An 18533-nucleotide genomic window follows, 5' to 3' on the forward strand; every position below is an offset into this window, starting at 1 on the left:
CGTGTGTGTGCGATCGGCCCCGAGTGCTGCCTCGGCATGAACGAGCCACGTTAATCATAAACGGGGATTAATTTTGCGCCACTTCAACCACGCCACCCGCTCGGCCCGACTCAGTTTACACTTCAGTTCGCATAGAACGCGCTCGCCATTACGCCAACGACAGCCCACGCAAAGGCGTGAGCTAGGATGCGAAGCGCTCGAGGTCAAATGGAAACCTCCCGCGAACTGACCTTGCTGTACATGTAGTGGTGTTTTACCGCGTGGTGGCTTGGCACATGTAATGTTGTGTGGATGGCCCTCAACTTGAGGCTCAAGCGGCAGCGGGGACGAGAAGAGAGCCGGGGTTGGACTCGCCCGCGCGACTACAGTAACCTCGCGTGGCTGTGTATCCGCTTGGATTTGTTTGTTCGGAGCCTGTAACAAGCCTTGTTGCACTTCATCGTTTGTATGGTCAACACCGGGAACAAATCAAACATCATTTGGTGCGTTGCACATTTGTCTTTGGATTGCCTTGAGTCAAAATACATGTGCATGTAGAAGCCATTTACCCCCTAAAAGAATTCTTGTCTTGTTAACGGCATGTTTTCTCGGGTCTTGATCACTCTGTCTATGAGTACACTCCAAGTCGCTGATTGCAATCGAGCGAGATTTGCACTGGAATTATTTTCAAACTTCAACGCGATCACGCCAGTTGAAGCCGCCGCAATACGTAGGCGAGGCGGCGTTGATGGCGCTGGCCATGGCCCCATCAACACCGGCGTGCGCATGTGGATGAGTAAGCTACTTGCTGCGGCAGGCTGAAACATTCCGTGCGGCGACACACTGTGACACTTTCATTTTTCCAGAGCTACCGTTTCTTTTGATCGCGCTTTGCCGAAATCTTAGACCACACTACCCAATCTGGCGTCGATCCACCGTAACACCAAATTGATCAATAATCTCTTCATTGCGAGCATTGATTCTTCCGTTGGATGCAGAGAATCAGCCGTGCTTGGATCATGTTTAGATTTTTGCTAGTGTTCATTTAGCCGACTCTCCGTCTGTGATAAACAGGTAAAAGGTGAATAGCAGGAAGGATAATCCGTTGTTTAAACAGTTAGGCGAGCTGGGCAAACGTGCGAAAGGGACAAAACGAGAATACCGTTAGGAAGTGATCCAGGAAGAAGGAGCCGATAAGCCTAACGCAAGATCAGTCTTGAATTTGACAAGCGAAGTCCATAGCACGTCTGAGAGGGCTCGGATACGATGACAAAGGTAATGAGACCTCGTTCATTATCTTAGACTATACCCTGTGGGTGGCTATGACGCTGTTGCCTTCTACCAAGTATTGATATCGACAAAAGAGGGGATCTCTATGTTGAGAGGTCTTCTATTTGTTTTACATGTCTATAGAGTCCTGTTATCGCTGGGTCCCTCTATCTAGCTTCTCGATATCAGCAGAGGTACTCATCAACCCACCTCTTCAGTGTACTTCCTGTATTTGCACTGGTTGGGGGTACACTGGTTTGCTTTTACTTTTTGTCCTTCGCTCGCGCATGAACTGAAGGTGAAATGGGGGTGCAATCAAACGAATTATACATGGTTGCAGAATGCAAAATATGTTTGATTAAGCGATTGTGGGGGGCATCGGTAGCGCACTTCAGGTCCTTTCACTGTGCCGCCATATGCAGTTGTTTCTTAAGCTCTGCGTGCAAACGCTGTTAAGCACCCCCACTAAAGGCCTCCACACAGCGTAGGCCCCATAACCCGTAGCCGTAGTGGCCTGAATAAAAAGCCGTTTCGTCGTTGTCAAAACCTGCCAACTTGTTCTGCCGTCGTCGCCACTATTGTACTACAGTCAATCGTGCTGCCGTACTTCCCCACTCAGTTAGGCTGCAGTCAGCGGTCGTCAAAACAAACAGAAATATCGGCACAGATATACCATGAGTTTATGTTTCGAACATCCAATAAAACTACAAGCCTCGCACAAATGCAGCGAATACTACAGAAGTAAACTAGAAATGTATAGCGAAAAGGCAAATCAAAGCTGTGAGAAAGAAAACACGCGCTTCTCTCAAAACGAGTCACACAAAACCAGCCTTAGAACAAATCAATCAATTTTATCACTTAACACGACAGCCGACAGCAACTCCTTCTGTCGTATCGACAAAAGGCAACCTATCGGTAGCCAATTACTTACTCCGCCACCAGCGAGCCGAACGGGTACTCGCCCGTCGACAACGTGAACGTCGCGCACAACGGGTTCGCAGCAGCAGTCTCGTTGTACACGTCGCAGTCCGTCTCCGGCTTGATGGCAACCACGTAGTCCGCGTCCTCCGCCACCAGCTTCAGACCCTGGCCGATCTGAGGGTAGTACACGCTCCAGTCTGCCGCTGTCAGCTCGAACGACACCGTCTGCGACGCACCCGCCTCCAGGCTGATCTTCGAGAACTTCTTCAGCTGCTTCACCTCGGGCACCGAGATGGAGCGGTACGGCTGCGTCAGGAACAGCATCACGGTCTCCTTGCCGGCCACGCTGCCGGAGTTCGTGACGGTCACCGACACGTTGACGGAGTCGGAGCTGGACGTGACGTTGGCGGTGCTGATGTTCATGTCGGAGTACGTGAAGTCGGTGTAGCTGAGACCGTGACCGAAGATCCACTGCGGCTCGCAGTAATCGCCCGAGGCGCACTGGGTGCTCACGCGGTGACGGTACGGGATCATGACGTTGCCAGTGTCCTTGGGGTAAGTGATAGGCATGCGTCCGCTGGGGTTGACGTCGCCGTAGATGATCTCAGCGACAGCCTTGCCACCTTGCTCGCAGGACAGCATGCCGTTCAGGACGGCGTACACGTTCTCGGGGAGGTCGTTCAGGATACGCGGACGACCCTCGAACAGGACGAGGATCACCTTGGTTCCCGTGGAAGCAAGTTCCTTCACATACTCAATCTGACCAAGAGGCAGGGTCAGGTCGTTGATGTCACCAGTCTTCTCTTCGTACACCTCCTCACCAATGACAGCCACCGTGTACTCGGCCTTGGTAGCGTACTCCTTGGCGGTGGCCAGGTCAGTAGCCGTGTAGTTGCCGGTGATGTTCAGGCCGTTGAAATACGTGAAAGCATCGCTGCCAGCGATGGCTTCGAAACCCTGCTTCACCGACACGCCGTGCGAGAACATGTCGTTGCCGGACACACCCTGGGCCTGAACGGTCCAGCCTCCACACTGACGACCGATGTTGTGGGCGTTGGGACCCGTCAGGAAGACCGACGCGGTTTTGGAGATAGGCAGTGTGTCGTTGTTTTGCAGCAGAACCGTCGACTCGCGAGCCAGGTCAAGAGCAGTGGCGACGTCGTCGTCGTTGCCAACCAAGTCGAGGTACTCGGCGCCCGGGAGCGGGTTGTCGTACAGTCCGAGTTTGAGCTTGGTCTTGATGATTCGGCGCACGGACTCCTTAATGCGGTCCACGATCGCTGGGTCCTCCTCGATCAGCTTGTTCGTGGCGTTCGTGAACGAAAGATCACCGGCAACCATGCTCATATCGATCGACGTGCGCTCCAGAGCGAACTTGGTGGCCTCGTCGGTAGACCGAGCCGTGCGGTGGAACTCGGTCAGGTGGTTGATCTCGGCGTAGTCCGTCACCATCAGACCCTCGAACTGCAGATCATTACGCAGAAGCTTCGTCATCAGCTTCGTGTTCTCGATCACAGGAACCCCGTTGACCGAGATGTAGTTCTCCATACCGGTCAACAGACCTGCGTCCACAGCGGCCTTGAACGACGGGAAGTACGTGTTCAGCAGGTCGAAGTCCGAGATTTCCACGCCGTCCTTATCGTGTCCAGTCGGGTTCCACGCGTAGGCGATCCAGTGCTTCATGCACGCCGCAGCCTCCGGGTAGCTCTGGATGCCGCGAGTGATGGCAGCACCCATAATCGAAGCAAGGTGCGGGTCCTCGCCGAACGTCTCGTACACACGCGGCCACAGCGGGTTGTGCATGATGTCGAGCACTGGGTCGAAGATCCATGGGATACCCGACGCCAGCGTATCACGAGCAGTGATGCGGCCCTGCTCGTAGACCAGGTCCGGGTTGAACGTGGCGGCGGCGTTGATCTGCTGACCGAAGTACACGGTGTCCATCATCATGGCGTTCCCGTGAGCAGCGTCCGTGCCGTAGATCATCGGGTGGCCGCCGTTCTCCTCCATGGCGATCTCCTGGATGCGACCAACGAAGGCACGCATCTCGGCGGTGGTCCAGCCCCACTTGCCGTCGATCTCACCGAGAATCGACATGGGAGGGCTGAGGTACGAGCCAACATGGTACTTGGCAAACTCGCGCAACGCATCCTCGTCGAGCTGGTACGTCGAGTTGAGCAGACCGTAGGCAGCGATCTCTGTCATCTGGCCCACAAGACCGACGTTGGTGAGGTTGGTCATGATCTCGTCGACCTTGGCGTCCCATTCATCAGCGGCAGCGCCACCGTTGAAGACAACGAGGCTCAGGGCCGTGTAGCACACAGCGGACATCCACGACTTGAGCATCTTGGACTGTTGGTTGCTTGCTCTTGTTCGACGGACGCGAATTGAAAAGTGAACACTAGATGGCTGCTACAGCTTTGGGCTGAGTGTTTGGGCTGGACCGTCTTAATTCGGTGCACGCCCCATGGGGAGAACGTGATAAGAGGGAAGCATGCTTGAACTGCAACCACACCGCGGGCAGTGAGTCTGGGAGTTACTGTATTAAGAAAACTATGTGACAGCATGGATGTATGTCCGATAGTTGGTGGTTTGTCAACTTGACAAGTCGCTATTGCGCGAAAAATGCAAATACTGAAGGTGAACACTTCTCCCGCTATCCCTACTGGAATTATTTTCCCGTTGTACACCTGTCGCCAAGCAGGAGTCTTGCTGCAGGACTGACAAGCGGGGCGTGGTATTGCCGTAGAACTTCTACCGACAAGAAGCGCACTGATACCTTGAAATGACAGGCGATTTCAAAATAAGTGATCCAAGCGACAGCATACCTAGCACGACCCAGACCGATGCTGTTGGTCGCATCGCAAGAGGCAATGCCACAGCACAACCCCGACAGATAGACTCTTTGTTAGGGCGTCTTACCTATCAGGCTTCTATAGGAAAAGATTAGCTATGGACCATATATACAGTATGCTGCTGAGCGTTTGAAATCGGCACGGCTACTGCCCTACAGCGCGTACAAAACGCCCATTGCAATCGTGCGTAGAGCTCCCAAGATTCTTGTGTGCAAGGAAGGACGACAGCCAGCCCGGACGTGGGAACCAATACAGAGAGAGGCAGGTTGATCTATTTAGTTGTTAGTACTTCTAGATGCCTGATTGATCCTTAGCCTGGTTAGCAACGCCGGTTCCTCATTCGAGTGCGGTGGTTGTACGGGGCTTGTCCTTCTTGTAGACTGCTCTCGTGGTGGTTCTTCAAAAGCTGCACAGCATAGAAGCAACCAGGTCCCTTGTAATATCATGTCTGGGCGTCGGCGTTCCCGCTTAGCCAATGCTTCCACTTGTCGAAGCCCTGTTGCCCAGAATGTGGGAACCAATACATGTACACCAAGTCCACTACAACTACCAGTAGCCGCCACAGCTTAACGTCAGCTAGTCCTTTCGCGCTCCCAATGTGCTGCCACAGTTCAAAGCTGCTCTGGTACTCTACCAAAAAACATAAATATCTCGAAGCCCGTCGCTACAAAGTCATTGAAAGCCGCTATGTAGTTATCAGCATTTTACTTGCCAACTTATTCTGCAGTCATTACCACTGCTACATTTTTATTTAATCATGCTGCTATACTTCACCGCATCGTAGATCACATAGCGTATTTTGACATCAATACCCTGGATTACCCGCCGGTAAGTATCCAAGTTATGGTGCCTTTTCACTATTCTGCTAGCAAAACCAATTCAAGACTCAGCACGCTCCTATTAAACATGTACGGCATGAACCAGATCAAAAGAGGCATCTTTACAATTTTCTCACGCTAGGACTCGCCGAACTCAAGCAAAACCCCACGTCAAAACAATACAGTCTCCATCTCAGGAGATTGAGTCCATCACTACGACTTACTCCGCCACCAGCGAGCCGAACGGGTACTCGCCCGTCGACAACGTGAACGTCGCGCACAACGGGTTCGCAGCAGCAGTCTCGTTGTACACGTCGCAGTCCGTCTCCGGCTTGATGGCAACCACGTAGTCCGCGTCCTCCGCCACCAGCTTCAGACCCTGGCCGATCTGAGGGTAGTACACGCTCCAGTCTGCCGCTGTCAGCTCGAACGACACCGTCTGTGACGCACCCGCCTCCAGGCTGATCTTCGAGAACTTCTTCAGCTGCTTCACCTCGGGCACCGAGATGGAGCGGTACGGCTGCGTCAGGAACAGCATCACGGTCTCCTTGCCGGCCACGCTGCCGGAGTTCGTGACGGTCACCGACACGTTGACGGAGTCGGAGCTGGACGTGACGTTGGCGGTGCTGATGTTCATGTCGGAGTACGTGAAGTCGGTGTAGCTGAGACCGTGACCGAAGATCCACTGCGGCTCGCAGTAATCGCCCGAGGCGCACTGGGTGCTCACGCGGTGACGGTACGGGATCATGACGTTGCCAGTGTCCTTGGGGTAAGTGATAGGCATGCGTCCGCTGGGGTTGACGTCGCCGTAGATGATCTCAGCGACAGCCTTGCCACCTTGCTCGCAGGACAGCATGCCGTTCAGGACGGCGTACACGTTCTCGGGGAGGTCGTTCAGGATACGCGGACGACCCTCGAACAGGACGAGGATCACCTTGGTTCCCGTGGAAGCAAGTTCCTTCACATACTCAATCTGACCAAGAGGCAGGGTCAGGTCGTTGATGTCACCAGTCTTCTCTTCGTACACCTCCTCACCAATGACAGCCACCGTGTACTCGGCCTTGGTAGCGTACTCCTTGGCGGTGGCCAGGTCAGTAGCCGTGTAGTTGCCGGTGATGTTCAGGCCGTTGAAATACGTGAAAGCATCGCTGCCAGCGATGGCTTCGAAACCCTGCTTCACCGACACGCCGTGCGAGAACATGTCGTTGCCGGACACACCCTGCACCTGCAGACTCCAACCACCACACTGGTAGCCGATGTTGTGGGCGCTGGGACCGGTCAAGAATACCGACGCGTCCTTCGCGAGGGGAAGCGTGCTGTCATTGTTCTGCAGCAGAACAATCGACTCACGAGCACCATCCAAAGCAACAGCGACGTCCTCGTCGTTGCCAACCATGTCGAGATATTCCTCACCAGGCATCGGGTTGTCGTACAGTCCGAGTTTGAGCTTCAGCTTAATGACACGGCGCACAGATTCTTTCAAGCGGTCGAGGATTTCAGGCTCCTCCCCCAGCAACTTCATCGTGCCGTTGGTGAAGGAAAGGTCCGAAGCAACCATACTCATATCGATCGAAGTACGGTCAAGCGAAAATTTGGTCGCTTCATTTTCGGTACGCGCTGTACGATGGAAGCTCTGCAGTGCATTGATCTCGCCGTAGTCCGTCACCATCAGACCCTCGAACTGCAGATCATTACGCAGAAGCTTCGTCATCAGCTTCGTGTTCTCGATCACAGGAACCCCGTTGACCGAGATGTAGTTCTCCATACCGGTCAACAGACCTGCGTCCACAGCGGCCTTGAACGACGGGAAGTACGTGTTCAGCAGGTCGAAGTCCGAGATTTCCACGCCGTCCTTATCGTGTCCAGTCGGGTTCCACGCGTAGGCGATCCAGTGCTTCATGCACGCCGCAGCCTCCGGGTAGCTCTGGATGCCGCGAGTGATGGCAGCACCCATAATCGAAGCAAGGTGCGGGTCCTCGCCGAACGTCTCGTACACACGCGGCCACAGCGGGTTGTGCATGATGTCGAGCACTGGGTCGAAGATCCATGGGATACCCGACGCCAGCGTATCACGAGCGGTGATGCGGCCCTGCTCGTAGACCAGGTCCGGGTTGAACGTGGCGGCGGCGTTGATCTGCTGACCGAAGTACACGGTATCCGTCACCAGAGCGTTCCCGTGGGCGGAGTCCGTGCCGTAGACCATGGGATGGCCGCCGTTCTCCTCCATAGCGATTTTCTGGATCCCGGCAACGAAGGCACGCATCTCGGCGGTGGTCCAGCCCCACTTGCCGTCGATCTCGCCGAGATCCGACATGGGAGGGCTGAGGTACGAGCCAACGTGGTACTTGGCGAAGCCACGGACGGCCTCTTCGTCGAGCTGGTACGTCGAGTTGAGCAGACCGTAGGCAGCGATCTCTGTCATCTGGCCCACAAGACCGACGTTGGTGAGGTTGGTCATGATCTCGTCGACCTTGGCGTCCCATTCATCAGCGGCAGCGCCACCGTTGAAGACAGCGAGGCTCAGGGCCGTGTAGCATACAGCGGACATCCACGACTTGAGCATCTTGGACTGTTGGTTGCTTGCTCTTGTTCGACGGAGGTGAATTCAAATGTGAGCCTCGAAGCAGCTCTCGACGAGGGTCTCCGCTAAAGACGACCATCAACCGATCTCCCTCGACCACGCGGGCCTGACAAGCATCCCTTGCAACTCGCGAGCGAGATAATAAAGGATCCATCGGGGCTACCAAAGCGTCAATGAAGAAACAAATGATACAATCAGCTTTTGGAGACCTTTTTGCTAGTAGCGCACCCGGATCCTGGCTATAAAGCTCAACTTGCAGTGTTGGTCCAGAACGTTATTACAGTCCTTCGCAGCGCTGCTTCGGGTGGGTTTCAGCGCTGCTGCGCCAAAAGCATTTACGTGTAACTTCACTCCTGAGCCAGGTCGAGCAGCGAACGGCGCGCAATCCTGGAGCACGAGCGATTACGGCACTCAAATAACTGAAGTTAGTCACAAAATAATCCCGCCGAAGCAGAAAGTGGGCACGGCGCGGACCTCAACCACGCGCACCTGTGCACCTCGCCATCTGCTGAGGCCCGAGCATTGACGCCCGGCCGTTGAGCCAGCGACCACACAGTGGGGAGCAAGTTGCGATGAAGATGAATCGAATTGCGCGCATGAACTCGCGATGCTTGACGGAGCGAAGATGCAGGCATGTAGAACTCTTCCTGCTGAGACCAAGCACCCAGCACCGGGAAGCTACAGGCAGCGCCTACGCGGAGAGATCGACAATTGAGTTATCGTACTGGAATTATTCCCCAACTTCAATGATTAGTCGGCAGGCTTGAGTTGAAGTACCTGTGCTTTCCCTTTCGTTTCCCGCCCACACGGAAACTTCAGCCTTTCTGAACACTGCTTGGCATTGCCGAGTGGCAAACCAACTTTGATGCGTGGGCTTGAGCGTTGTGCCGGGCGTTCCTGGTCATCATGGCACTCACACGATGAACACACGGACATGACGGCCTTCTTGCACTTCGTGCGTGCCTCCGCCTGCTCCACTGCGACCATCGTCTGCTTTGGCAGTCTGCCACAGAACCTCTGCTTGGTCGAAGGTCACTCATTCATGCTGACAACTTCAGGAAATGCAATGCTTTCGGAGACCACATCACTGTGCAAGTCGTGAGCTCCGTGTCGGCCAAAACAACTTGCTGGAGCGGTTAGCTCAAGTCTGTCGAACAGACCCGAGTAGCCCTCCTTTCGACATCAACAGTATTTCGCTAGTCAACCTTGAATTCGCTGAAGGTCAGTCCTCCTCTTCTGCCTGGTTGGACACCGGCAATACACTGTACGAGCCTCGTTGACCACCCCACAACCATAGCGAGAGAGCTGTATCGCCGCATCGAATGTACTTCATCTTGAAGAAAACAAGAGGAAAGCCATTACTCCGTATTGTGCCCCTCACAGAGCAGGCGCCTGCGACTTTATTGCCTGCGTTAAACCCCGCTACTTGTGATCCCGCGGCAGGTCTAATTTGGTCGAGACGAAGCCCATGAGCGCCACCGACGTCGAGAACATGACGGCGCGGGGCGCCACCAAGGGCCCAGCGACGCGCAGGAAATCACGGAAGCTCCACGCCGTCACGTTCTTGGGCACCTCGTACGTCAGCAGGTGCGCCAAGTAGCGATTCAAGACTCGCCCTTGTGCCGAGTACGCGGCCACCGCGGTGAGGCCACCAGCAGTGAGGCCGCTCGCGCTCTTGGGTGGGGCTTCGCTGACCGACGGGGGAAGCGCCAGCGCTGTGCCGACCTGGTACATGCCGTACCCCGTAGCCGCACCCGCGCCGACGATAAATAGAGGGAGCACCATGTTGTCGCAGTCGCTGCTGCTTGGATTGTGGGACTGGGAGTCGACCAGCACCCCCAGCTGTGCTGCGATAGGTCCAAATGATGGGTGTCCCCTTCAAGGCCTAGTATCCTAATATGATTGAGCTACGTGGAGCCTCGTAGAGCCAAGGTGATGGCGCTGAGCATGGCGCTGGGCTCCATTTTCAAGGTAGGCAAGTGGTGCAGCTCCGGCCAGCGTTGAAGAGCTACAGTAGCTTTGTGTCCATGTGATCGTACTTAGTTTGAGGCTAGGATGGGAAGGACGGATGTCATGCTGACTAGATAGTGAAAATAAATGGCGCCTCTTCTACTTTTGGTTGGCCATCAATAACTGTCGGCGGAAAGGAAACTGTGTGCTTTTGCTTTCCATTCGGGAAAGTGAGCTTGCTATAAGCAAGCAGTGGGGACAGCGGACGTGTGCAGTAGGCTACTGCCAGCAGCTGCGTTAATGTGGGGGTTGTTTTTGGTGGAGGTTCCAATGATTACAGTAGCTTAAAAGTAATTGCTAAGTCCTCGGACGATGCAGACGACACTTGCTATTATTCGCTAGACAGTATATGACGGAACTCTCAGCACAGCATTGTTTTAAGGAGGCGATAGTGCCGAGGCCATTAGAATCAGGATGCTGCAAGGCCGAGCAGCGTGCTGCCATTGCGCTTTGGGTACGAGACGCTGGCTGCGTTTATCTTGCGACCACAAGAACATTCATTTCAAAATCACAAGCTCTACGGTACTACGAAACCTGCAATGCCATATTTCCCACCACTCATAATAACTCGCAATTATCAGCTTGTCATCACATCCTAACTGTCTTTTTGTAAGTGAATACAATAATCTTATTTACTCAAATTTATCCAATACCAAAACATAAACGCATTCTATCATGTTTGACAGAGTTCCGTTCGAGCGATCCCGCCAGCCATTTCTGCATCCGCCTGCCTTCCAGCCATGGCGGACTCCGCCCCTTCGACACCTGCGCTCGATGCCGCGGCAGCGCCCCCCGCCCCCGCCAAGCTGAGCAAGAACGCCATGAAGAAGGCCCTGCGCGCCGAGAAGAGCGGCGGCGCCAAGCCCAAGAAGGAGAAAGATCCGAACCGCTGGGCGCCCAAGAGCGACAAGAAGAAGAAGAAAGAGGCGTCCGACAGCGGCGCCAAGCCCCAAGCGCCGCAATTCGTGAACCGCACGCCCAAGGGTGACAAAAAGACCATGGATGAGCCCATGCTGGCCGCCTACAACCCCGTGGCCGTCGAGGCTGCGTGGCAGGACTGGTGGGAGGCCTCGGGCTTCTTCTCGTGCAGCGACGCCCAGATCCAGAGCGCCAAGCCTGACGAGCGCTTCGTCATGGTCATCCCGCCGCCCAACGTCACGGGCTCGCTCCATTTGGGACACGCGCTCACTGTAGCCATCCAGGATGCGCTCACTCGCTGGCACCGCATGCTGGGCCACGCCACGCTCTGGGTGCCTGGCACGGACCACGCGGGTATCGCCACGCAGTCGGTGGTGGAGAAGCGGCTGCTCAAGGAGGAGGGCAAGAGCCGCCACGACCTGGGGCGCGAGGCCTTCCTGGAGCGCGTGTGGGACTGGAAGAACCAGTACGAGAGCCGCATCCACCACCAGTTCCGCAGCGTCGGCTGCAGCGTCGACTGGGACCGCAAGTACTTCTCCATGGACGACAACTGCAGCCGTGCCGTGCGCCACGCCTTCTGCCAGCTCTGGGAGGAGGGACTCGTGTACCGCGCCACGCGGATGATCAACTGGAGCTGCAAGCTCAAGACGGCGCTGTCCGAGATCGAGGTGGACTACATTGACATTGACAAGCGCACCAAGCTCGCCGTGCCCGGACACAACCCGGAGCGCAAGTACGAATTCGGCGTGCTCACGTCCTTTGGCTACCCCGTCGAGGGCTCTGACGAGCAGATCATTGTCGCCACCACGCGTCTGGAGACCATGCTGGGTGACTCCGGAGTGGCGGTGCACCCCGAGGACCCGCGCTACACGCACCTGCACGGCAAGTTCGTGATCCACCCGTTCAACGGCCGCCGCATCCCCATCGTGCTGGACCCCGTGCTGGTCGACATGAGCTTCGGTACGGGCGCCGTGAAGATCACGCCCGCGCACGACCCCAATGACTACGAGTGCGGCAAGCGCCACGACCTCGAGTTCATCAACGTGCTCACGGACGACGGCGCCATTAACGAGAACGGCAGCGAGTTCGCCGGCATGATGCGGTACGACGCGCGTATCGCCGTCGAGAAGGCGCTGGAGGCCAAGGGACTGTACCACGGCAAGGAGGACAACAAGATGCGGCTGGGCATTTGCTCCCGGTCGGGCGACGTGATCGAGCCGCTCGTGAAGCCGCAGTGGTTCGTCAACTGCGACCAGATGGCCAAGGACGCCATGGCTGCCGTCACCAACAAGGACCTGAAGATCCTGCCCGAGACGCACGAGAAGACGTGGTTCCGCTGGCTGGAGAACATCCGCGACTGGTGCATCTCGCGGCAGCTGTGGTGGGGCCACCGCATTCCGGCCTACTTTGCTCGCGTCAAGGGCGAGGCGTTCATCGACAAGAACGCGGAGGACGCTGGCAACCGCTGGTTCGCCGGCACCTCGGACGAGGACGCGCTGAAGAAGGCTGCTGCCAAGCTTGGCGTCGCTGAGGACCAGATCGAGCTGGAGCAGGACGAGGACGTGCTGGACACGTGGGTGAGCGCTGGCCTGTTCCCGTTTGCTGTGTTCGGCTGGCCCAACGACACTGGTGACTTCGAGAACTTCTACCCGACGGACCTGCTTGAGACGGGCTACGACATCCTGTTCTTCTGGGTGGCGCGTATGGTGTTCATGGGCCAGAAGCTGACGGGCAAGCTGCCCTTCAAGACGATCTACCTGCACTCGATGGTGCGCGACAAGTACGGTCGCAAGATGTCCAAGAGTCTGGGTAATGTGGTGGACCCGCTGGAGATCATCGCCGGCTGTACCCTGGACGACCTCTTCAAGAAGCTCGAGAACGGCAACCTGCCGGCGAAGGAGGTGGAGAAGGCCAAGAAGGGCCAGAAGCTGGACTTCCCCCAGGGGATCCCGGAGTGCGGTGCCGATGCACTTCGCTTCGGTCTGCTGGCGTACACGCAGCAGGGCCGCGACATCAACCTGGACATCGGCCGTCTCGTGGGCTACCGCAACTTTTGTAACAAGCTGTGGAATGCTGTGCGCTTCGCCATGTCCAACCTTGAGGGGGGCTTCTCGGCCGCTGAGAACGTTGCCGACACGGTGCTGGCCAACGCGGTGGTGGGCTCTCGCGACCGCTACATTCTGAGCCGTCTGAACTGCGCCATTAAGGTGTGTAATGACTCGTTCGCTGCGTACGAGTTCGGCGAGATGACCAACGCGCTGTACAACTTCTGGCTGTACGACCTGTGCGATGTGTACCTCGAGCTGTTGAAGCCCGTGATCAGCGGCGACGATGCCGAGGCCAAGCTCACGGCGCAGCAGACGCTGTACGTGTGCCTGGAGTTCGGTCTGCGCCTGCTGCACCCGAGCATGCCGTTCGTGACGGAGGAGCTGTGGCAGCGTCTGCCGGGCAAGCGGTCGACCGCCAGTATTACGATTGCGCCGTACCCGCTCCCCATGGAGAGCTGGACGAACCCGGAGGTGGAGTCCAACATGGAGCTGGTGAAGGAGGTGATCCACGCTGCTCGCTCCGTGCGTGCCGAGTACGGCCTTGCGAACAACGTGCGCCCCAAGTTCTTCATCAAGTGCATTGACAACGACGTGAAGGCTGTGATGGAGGCGCAGCTGGACGACTTCAGCACGCTGGCCAAGGCTGGCGACTCCAAGTGCATCGTGGACGAGGAGGCGCCGCAGGGCTGTGCCATGCACAGCGTCAACGACAAGGTGCAGATCTTCGTGCTGCTGGCCGGTCTGGTGGACTTCGCCAACGAGATTGCCAAGCTGGAGAAGAAGCTGACCAAGATCGCACCGTCGCTGGCTAGTCTGGAGAAGAAGATGGGCCGTGAGGACTACGCCACCAAGGTGCCTGAGAACGTGCGTGAGGCCGATGCTGCCAAGAAGGTCGCTCTGGAGACGGAGGAGGCTGGTATCCACCGCGCCATCGCCGAGTTCAAGCGCCTTTTGTAAGCCAGGTTGCGTGCCACGCGTTATAGCTGCTCGATGAGTAAGCGGGCAGCTAAGGAGGGCTAAGACGGGGCTGCCAGTCTGGTAGCTTGATACAGAATAGCGGAATATACTTTGCATTGGCATCTCTACGCATGCGCGTCCTCTGCTTCCTCATTGGGGTCAATAATCGCGCCGGGTAAAGTAGCAGAGGTCTGCAGCTCGACTGCGCTGTCGTCAGGAGAACCAGTCGCTGGAAGGTCTGCACCGCGCATTTCGTCCGTGTGACCCACGCCGCCAAACTCTCTCCACTCTTCCTGCTTGAGTTTCTTGATCTGCACCATGTCGTTCCCATTGTCAACCAACTCCTCAGGGCCAAGCTCTTCGCCTAGGAAGGACTGGAAGCTGCCGAGCCTGGAAAGCATATCGTTGAGTCTTGAGGAGAAGATGCTGATCTGGCCATCGAGCTGCTGCTCATACGCTTCAGCAGACGCTAGCAAGCTGGCAAGCACGGATCTGACGGTAAGATTCCTGAGCGATAAATGCTCCAGCACTGCACGTACCGTGAAGTTTCATCGCTCGAGAGCTCATTGTCATCCTCAACTCGAGCAGCCTCGAGTTGCAAATGGGCTTGGTCAAGTCCCCACGCTCTCTTCAGATCCGTGAGTTTGTCAGCTTCGTCCGATGCAGCCAGGATGTCTCTTGTTGCGTGCTGTATCTTCTTGATGCCCCTCGTTGCCGCGCCTCGAAGTTTCTGCAGGAGCACAACGGACGTGAGTCAGCGAATACTGCAGTACTTTACACCTCAGCCTGCATTCAAGGTAAAACACAACGGTACATACCTTCGCCAAGGATGTTTCCTCAACACGCATGCCGTGGGCTTCAAGTTGGCGCTTGGCAAGCTCGAGCATGGACAGACCGTCGATTGCAGCTGCTTTCGCTCTCACTCGAGAGGAGTCAAAGCGCTCTCGAAGAATTGCAACCACAATATTCTGCAAGAGAAGCACACAAAGGTCAGCACAAGTGACTCGACAAAAGGCACAGCAGGAGCGTGTACCAGAACAACAAACGACGTGGAGAACTGGAAGAGCAGGCGGAAGAGCTGCTTGTCTACACGGCCGACCATGTCCATTGAATGCCTCCGCGTTGCCAGCGTCCTTGCCATTGTGGCGCTAGATGCCATTCCAGCATACCACAAGTCAGACTCGTTGCTAGGAAACAAGGCCGACAAGCCCATACTTACATGCCCGCTGAATAACTCCGGAAGCTGGAGCGTGCAGATGGAAAGAGGAGCACGCCGGCGTGCGCAAAGCCCAGCACGTAGACCAGCAGCAGCATGGCATAGCTCTGCAAAAGTGTTTGTGCACGTTCTAATTTATCCACCGTGCTCTCGAGAGGCTTGATAGTCTTCGCGAGTCGTACGAGTCGCCACCACATAAGCACCGCACAAACTGCTGTAAGATGCCGCTCAGTCCGCAGATAATAAACGCTCGCTCCCAGATCCACATAGCTGCTATCGGATGTTTCAGCAAGCGTCAGCAACAGTGGGAATGCGGCCTGGGCCACGGATCGTAGGCGGAAAACGAGCACCGCCGCCCACAGCACGACGATCGAGAAGTCCGCGACGTGGTTGGGGATCAAGAAGAAGAAGAGCCGATACTGCAGCAGCTTATCGAGCTGTTTGTGCGCAAACCACATGACGCCCGCCAGGATCCCCAACTCAGTGAGAAAGCGTGGCGAGATCACAAACAGCCCAGGGTACTGGCTCAGATGCAGCGGCGTGACTTCAGCAGAAGCAATCACCTCGCCACCTCCTCCTTCAGCAGAGCCCGCAGTCGCCACGCCAAACTCGAACAGGAACTGTACCGCGCAATGCAAGTCAAAGGCAGCATTGTAGAGATTGAAGCGAACAAACAGCGCGCGACTACCCTCGTCCAGCCACCGACCACGTCGTAGCTTCGCAAGCTCACAGCGGGAGTCACACGAGTTTGTATCCGCGGTGGCATTGAGACTCAAACGCGGCAGGAAGCGTCGATAGCCGCTGCCCGGGTATGCCGCGAGACTGCCTTGATACACCTCATAGGCACTTTTCGTAGGAGCTGCGCTCCAAGTGTCTTCGAAGTACGGTAAGTGAGAGACTGGTATTTTACGCTCGGCGCTTACGGAATACTGCGGGTAACACCACTTCAGGTCGTCTTGTTGGTGCTCTGGGAGGCCGAAGCTACACGACGTAGTAGGACCAACACGGACAAGCCGCAGCTCAACCCCGCCCAGAAGCAAATTGGTTCGGTCCACCACTCCTAGCTGCGAATCAACGTCATTCGTGAAGTTGTCACCATTGTACCACGTGTCCTGGAAGAGCGAGGTCTGGACGGGACCCTGGAGGAAGCTCCAGACATCTGAAACCGAGTGCACGTCACGCAGAGTCGTCATCGGAATTTCTGTTGGCGAGCTTGCACGCCAGGGGGTATCCACGACCGCACGCCGCACCGCAAAAACGAGATCACTCGAGTGCTGGCCGTAGAGGGAGAAAGCCGAGTTGAGCATGAAGCAGAGCAGAAGGAGCACGTAGAGCGCAATGTCGGTGCGACTCGCACGCTCACGACGAGCCAACTCGCCCGGGTCAAAAAGAGCGCACTTCTGAAAGCTGTGCAGTGTGCTCTTGATGGCCAGGCGTGTATGCCGGTGAGCTGTACCCGAGTAGGCAAAGAGTGCCACATAAGCGAGATCCAGCACCTTGCATTCGTTGACGGTACGATACGCCTCCGGAAGTGCAGCAAGCCGTGAGAGCAGCTGGAACCCCTCGACAGTCACCTCCTCAGTATCGAGATGCGATGCCACAGCCTCGACCAGCCGAGGAACTCCCGTGAAGCTGAAGATGCTGTAGACGAGTCGAATGTCGAGGGCTGTAGTGCAGACAATCACAGCACAAACACATGAAACGTCAGGCGAAAGCTGGGTGCAGAGGCAAGCACTTGGTTGGTGCCAAACGGACTTTTAGCGTGGAGGCCGTTCAAGGTTCCGACGGCGTGCCAGACCAGTTCCGTGTCTTTGACATAGCGCTTCATTGCCGCCATGGTGAGCGCGATACCGTTGCCATCGATGAAAGTCGCTGTGATCGGAGCTACGAGGCAGTGAAGGTCAGAAAGCTGAAGGCTGGTTGCTAAGATACCAGGACGTACCATTCGTAACGAGAAACCCAAGCGGGATCAGCACAGCTCTGCAAATTGGGGGACTGTGGTCGTATCGCTTCAGCAGCCCCAGCAGCTCCAGCACGAGGTCTGGGGACGATATCGACTCTTTCACGAGGTCTAGACATTTGTGTGCGGTCAGTTCAAGACGACTCTGCTCCATCAGCCATTCCGCAAGCTTACCGTTCATAACGAGACTGCCAAGCGCTCGACAGGCCGACGCTATGACGTCGTGTTTGTTGTCGTGAAAGCGCACGCACTTCATCAAAATCTCCTTTGCGTCGGCGGCTGCCAGGAACTCGAGCGCTCCGTCAACTATGCAGTACCAGTAGAACCCGTGAGTGGCATCTCCAGTGCATCCAGTAGCTCTCAAACCCCACCGTGCAGCTTGGAGTAGATGTCGAGGCAGTCGAGAACTGGGACTACAACCTGTTCGTTGTGCACGAACTTGCGCAGCGCAAAGACCGCTAGCTGCATCCCGTTGGCGCCGAAAAAATCGTAGCCCGGGTTGTACCCGAAGGCTTGACTCCCGCACGCAAAGTAGAAGTTGCCCACATTGGCGAGCGTCTTGAAGCCCGACAGCACGGCCCACGCGTAGTTAATCTCCCGGCTGATGGACTCGCAGACGCTTGGCACACCGCGCGACGTGAGCAGCGTCAGAAGCTCCTTCTCCGCTACAGCACGATCAACAACCAGCACCAGCAACTGAGCCAACGACCAGCACAGCACAACGCCACAGCCAAGGCAGCAGACGAACCTTCCGTGAGCGCGACAGACTTGTCCTCCTGGCCGTCGTCGTCGTTGAGCGGGTGGTAAGCCCTCGCCATGGCCGCGATCTGTCACCAAACCAAGGGTCACCCACCTACCCGCTTTGACGCCGACTGATGAAGCACTGGCCGGGGCGTCCATCGGCGATGGGATAATACTACGGTTGCTCATATTACATAATTAATCGCGTCTTGCTTTGCGTTGCCCTCAATCAGGCCGCATGTGCTGGAAAACTGTTTCTC

At 56.3% G+C, this 18533-nt stretch overlaps 5 protein-coding genes across 5 annotated transcripts; 1 reads left to right on the forward strand and 4 right to left on the reverse strand.

The window, feature by feature from the left end:
- Positions 1–2175: 2175 nt before the first annotated feature.
- Positions 2176–4515, reverse strand: KRP23_2762 (Lysosomal beta glucosidase; the record flags this gene model as incomplete). Its single annotated transcript, XM_067887535.1, has 1 exon — positions 2176–4515. One exon carries the CDS (start codon positions 4513–4515, stop codon positions 2176–2178), a length of 2340 nt encoding a protein of 779 aa, XP_067750115.1.
- A 1366-nt stretch (positions 4516–5881) lies between these two features.
- On the reverse strand, positions 5882–8405 carry KRP23_2763 (Lysosomal beta glucosidase; the record flags this gene model as incomplete). Its single annotated transcript, XM_067887536.1, has 2 exons — positions 5882–5886; positions 6851–8405. 2 exons carry the CDS (start codon positions 8403–8405, stop codon positions 5882–5884), a joined length of 1560 nt encoding a protein of 519 aa, XP_067750116.1.
- Positions 8406–9845: 1440 nt separating this feature from the next.
- On the reverse strand, positions 9846–10208 carry KRP23_2764 (uncharacterized protein; the record flags this gene model as incomplete). The annotated part of the gene is made up of 1 exon (XM_067887539.1): positions 9846–10208. The coding sequence occupies one exon, from the start codon at positions 10206–10208 to the stop codon at positions 9846–9848; it is 363 nt and encodes a 120-aa protein (XP_067750117.1).
- A 965-nt stretch (positions 10209–11173) lies between these two features.
- KRP23_2765 (Valine--tRNA ligase) lies at positions 11174–14356 on the forward strand (the record flags this gene model as incomplete). The annotated part of the gene is made up of 1 exon (XM_067887540.1): positions 11174–14356. The coding sequence occupies one exon, from the start codon at positions 11174–11176 to the stop codon at positions 14354–14356; it is 3183 nt and encodes a 1060-aa protein (XP_067750118.1).
- Positions 14357–14481: 125 nt separating this feature from the next.
- Positions 14482–18350, reverse strand: KRP23_2766 (Polycystin-2; the record flags this gene model as incomplete). The annotated part of the gene is made up of 10 exons (XM_067887541.1): positions 14482–14833; positions 14896–15086; positions 15175–15324; positions 15390–15504; positions 15576–17238; positions 17328–17456; positions 17515–17643; positions 17707–17838; positions 17904–18197; positions 18281–18350. 10 exons carry the CDS (start codon positions 18348–18350, stop codon positions 14482–14484), a joined length of 3225 nt encoding a protein of 1074 aa, XP_067750119.1.
- Between the last annotated feature and the right edge of the window lie 183 nt (positions 18351–18533).

This window comes from Phytophthora ramorum (assembly GCF_020800215.1).
Source record: "Phytophthora ramorum isolate Pr-102 chromosome Unknown Phyram_PR-102_s0002, whole genome shotgun sequence".
In the NCBI taxonomy this organism is placed as follows: Eukaryota; Oomycota; class Peronosporomycetes; order Peronosporales; family Peronosporaceae; genus Phytophthora; species Phytophthora ramorum.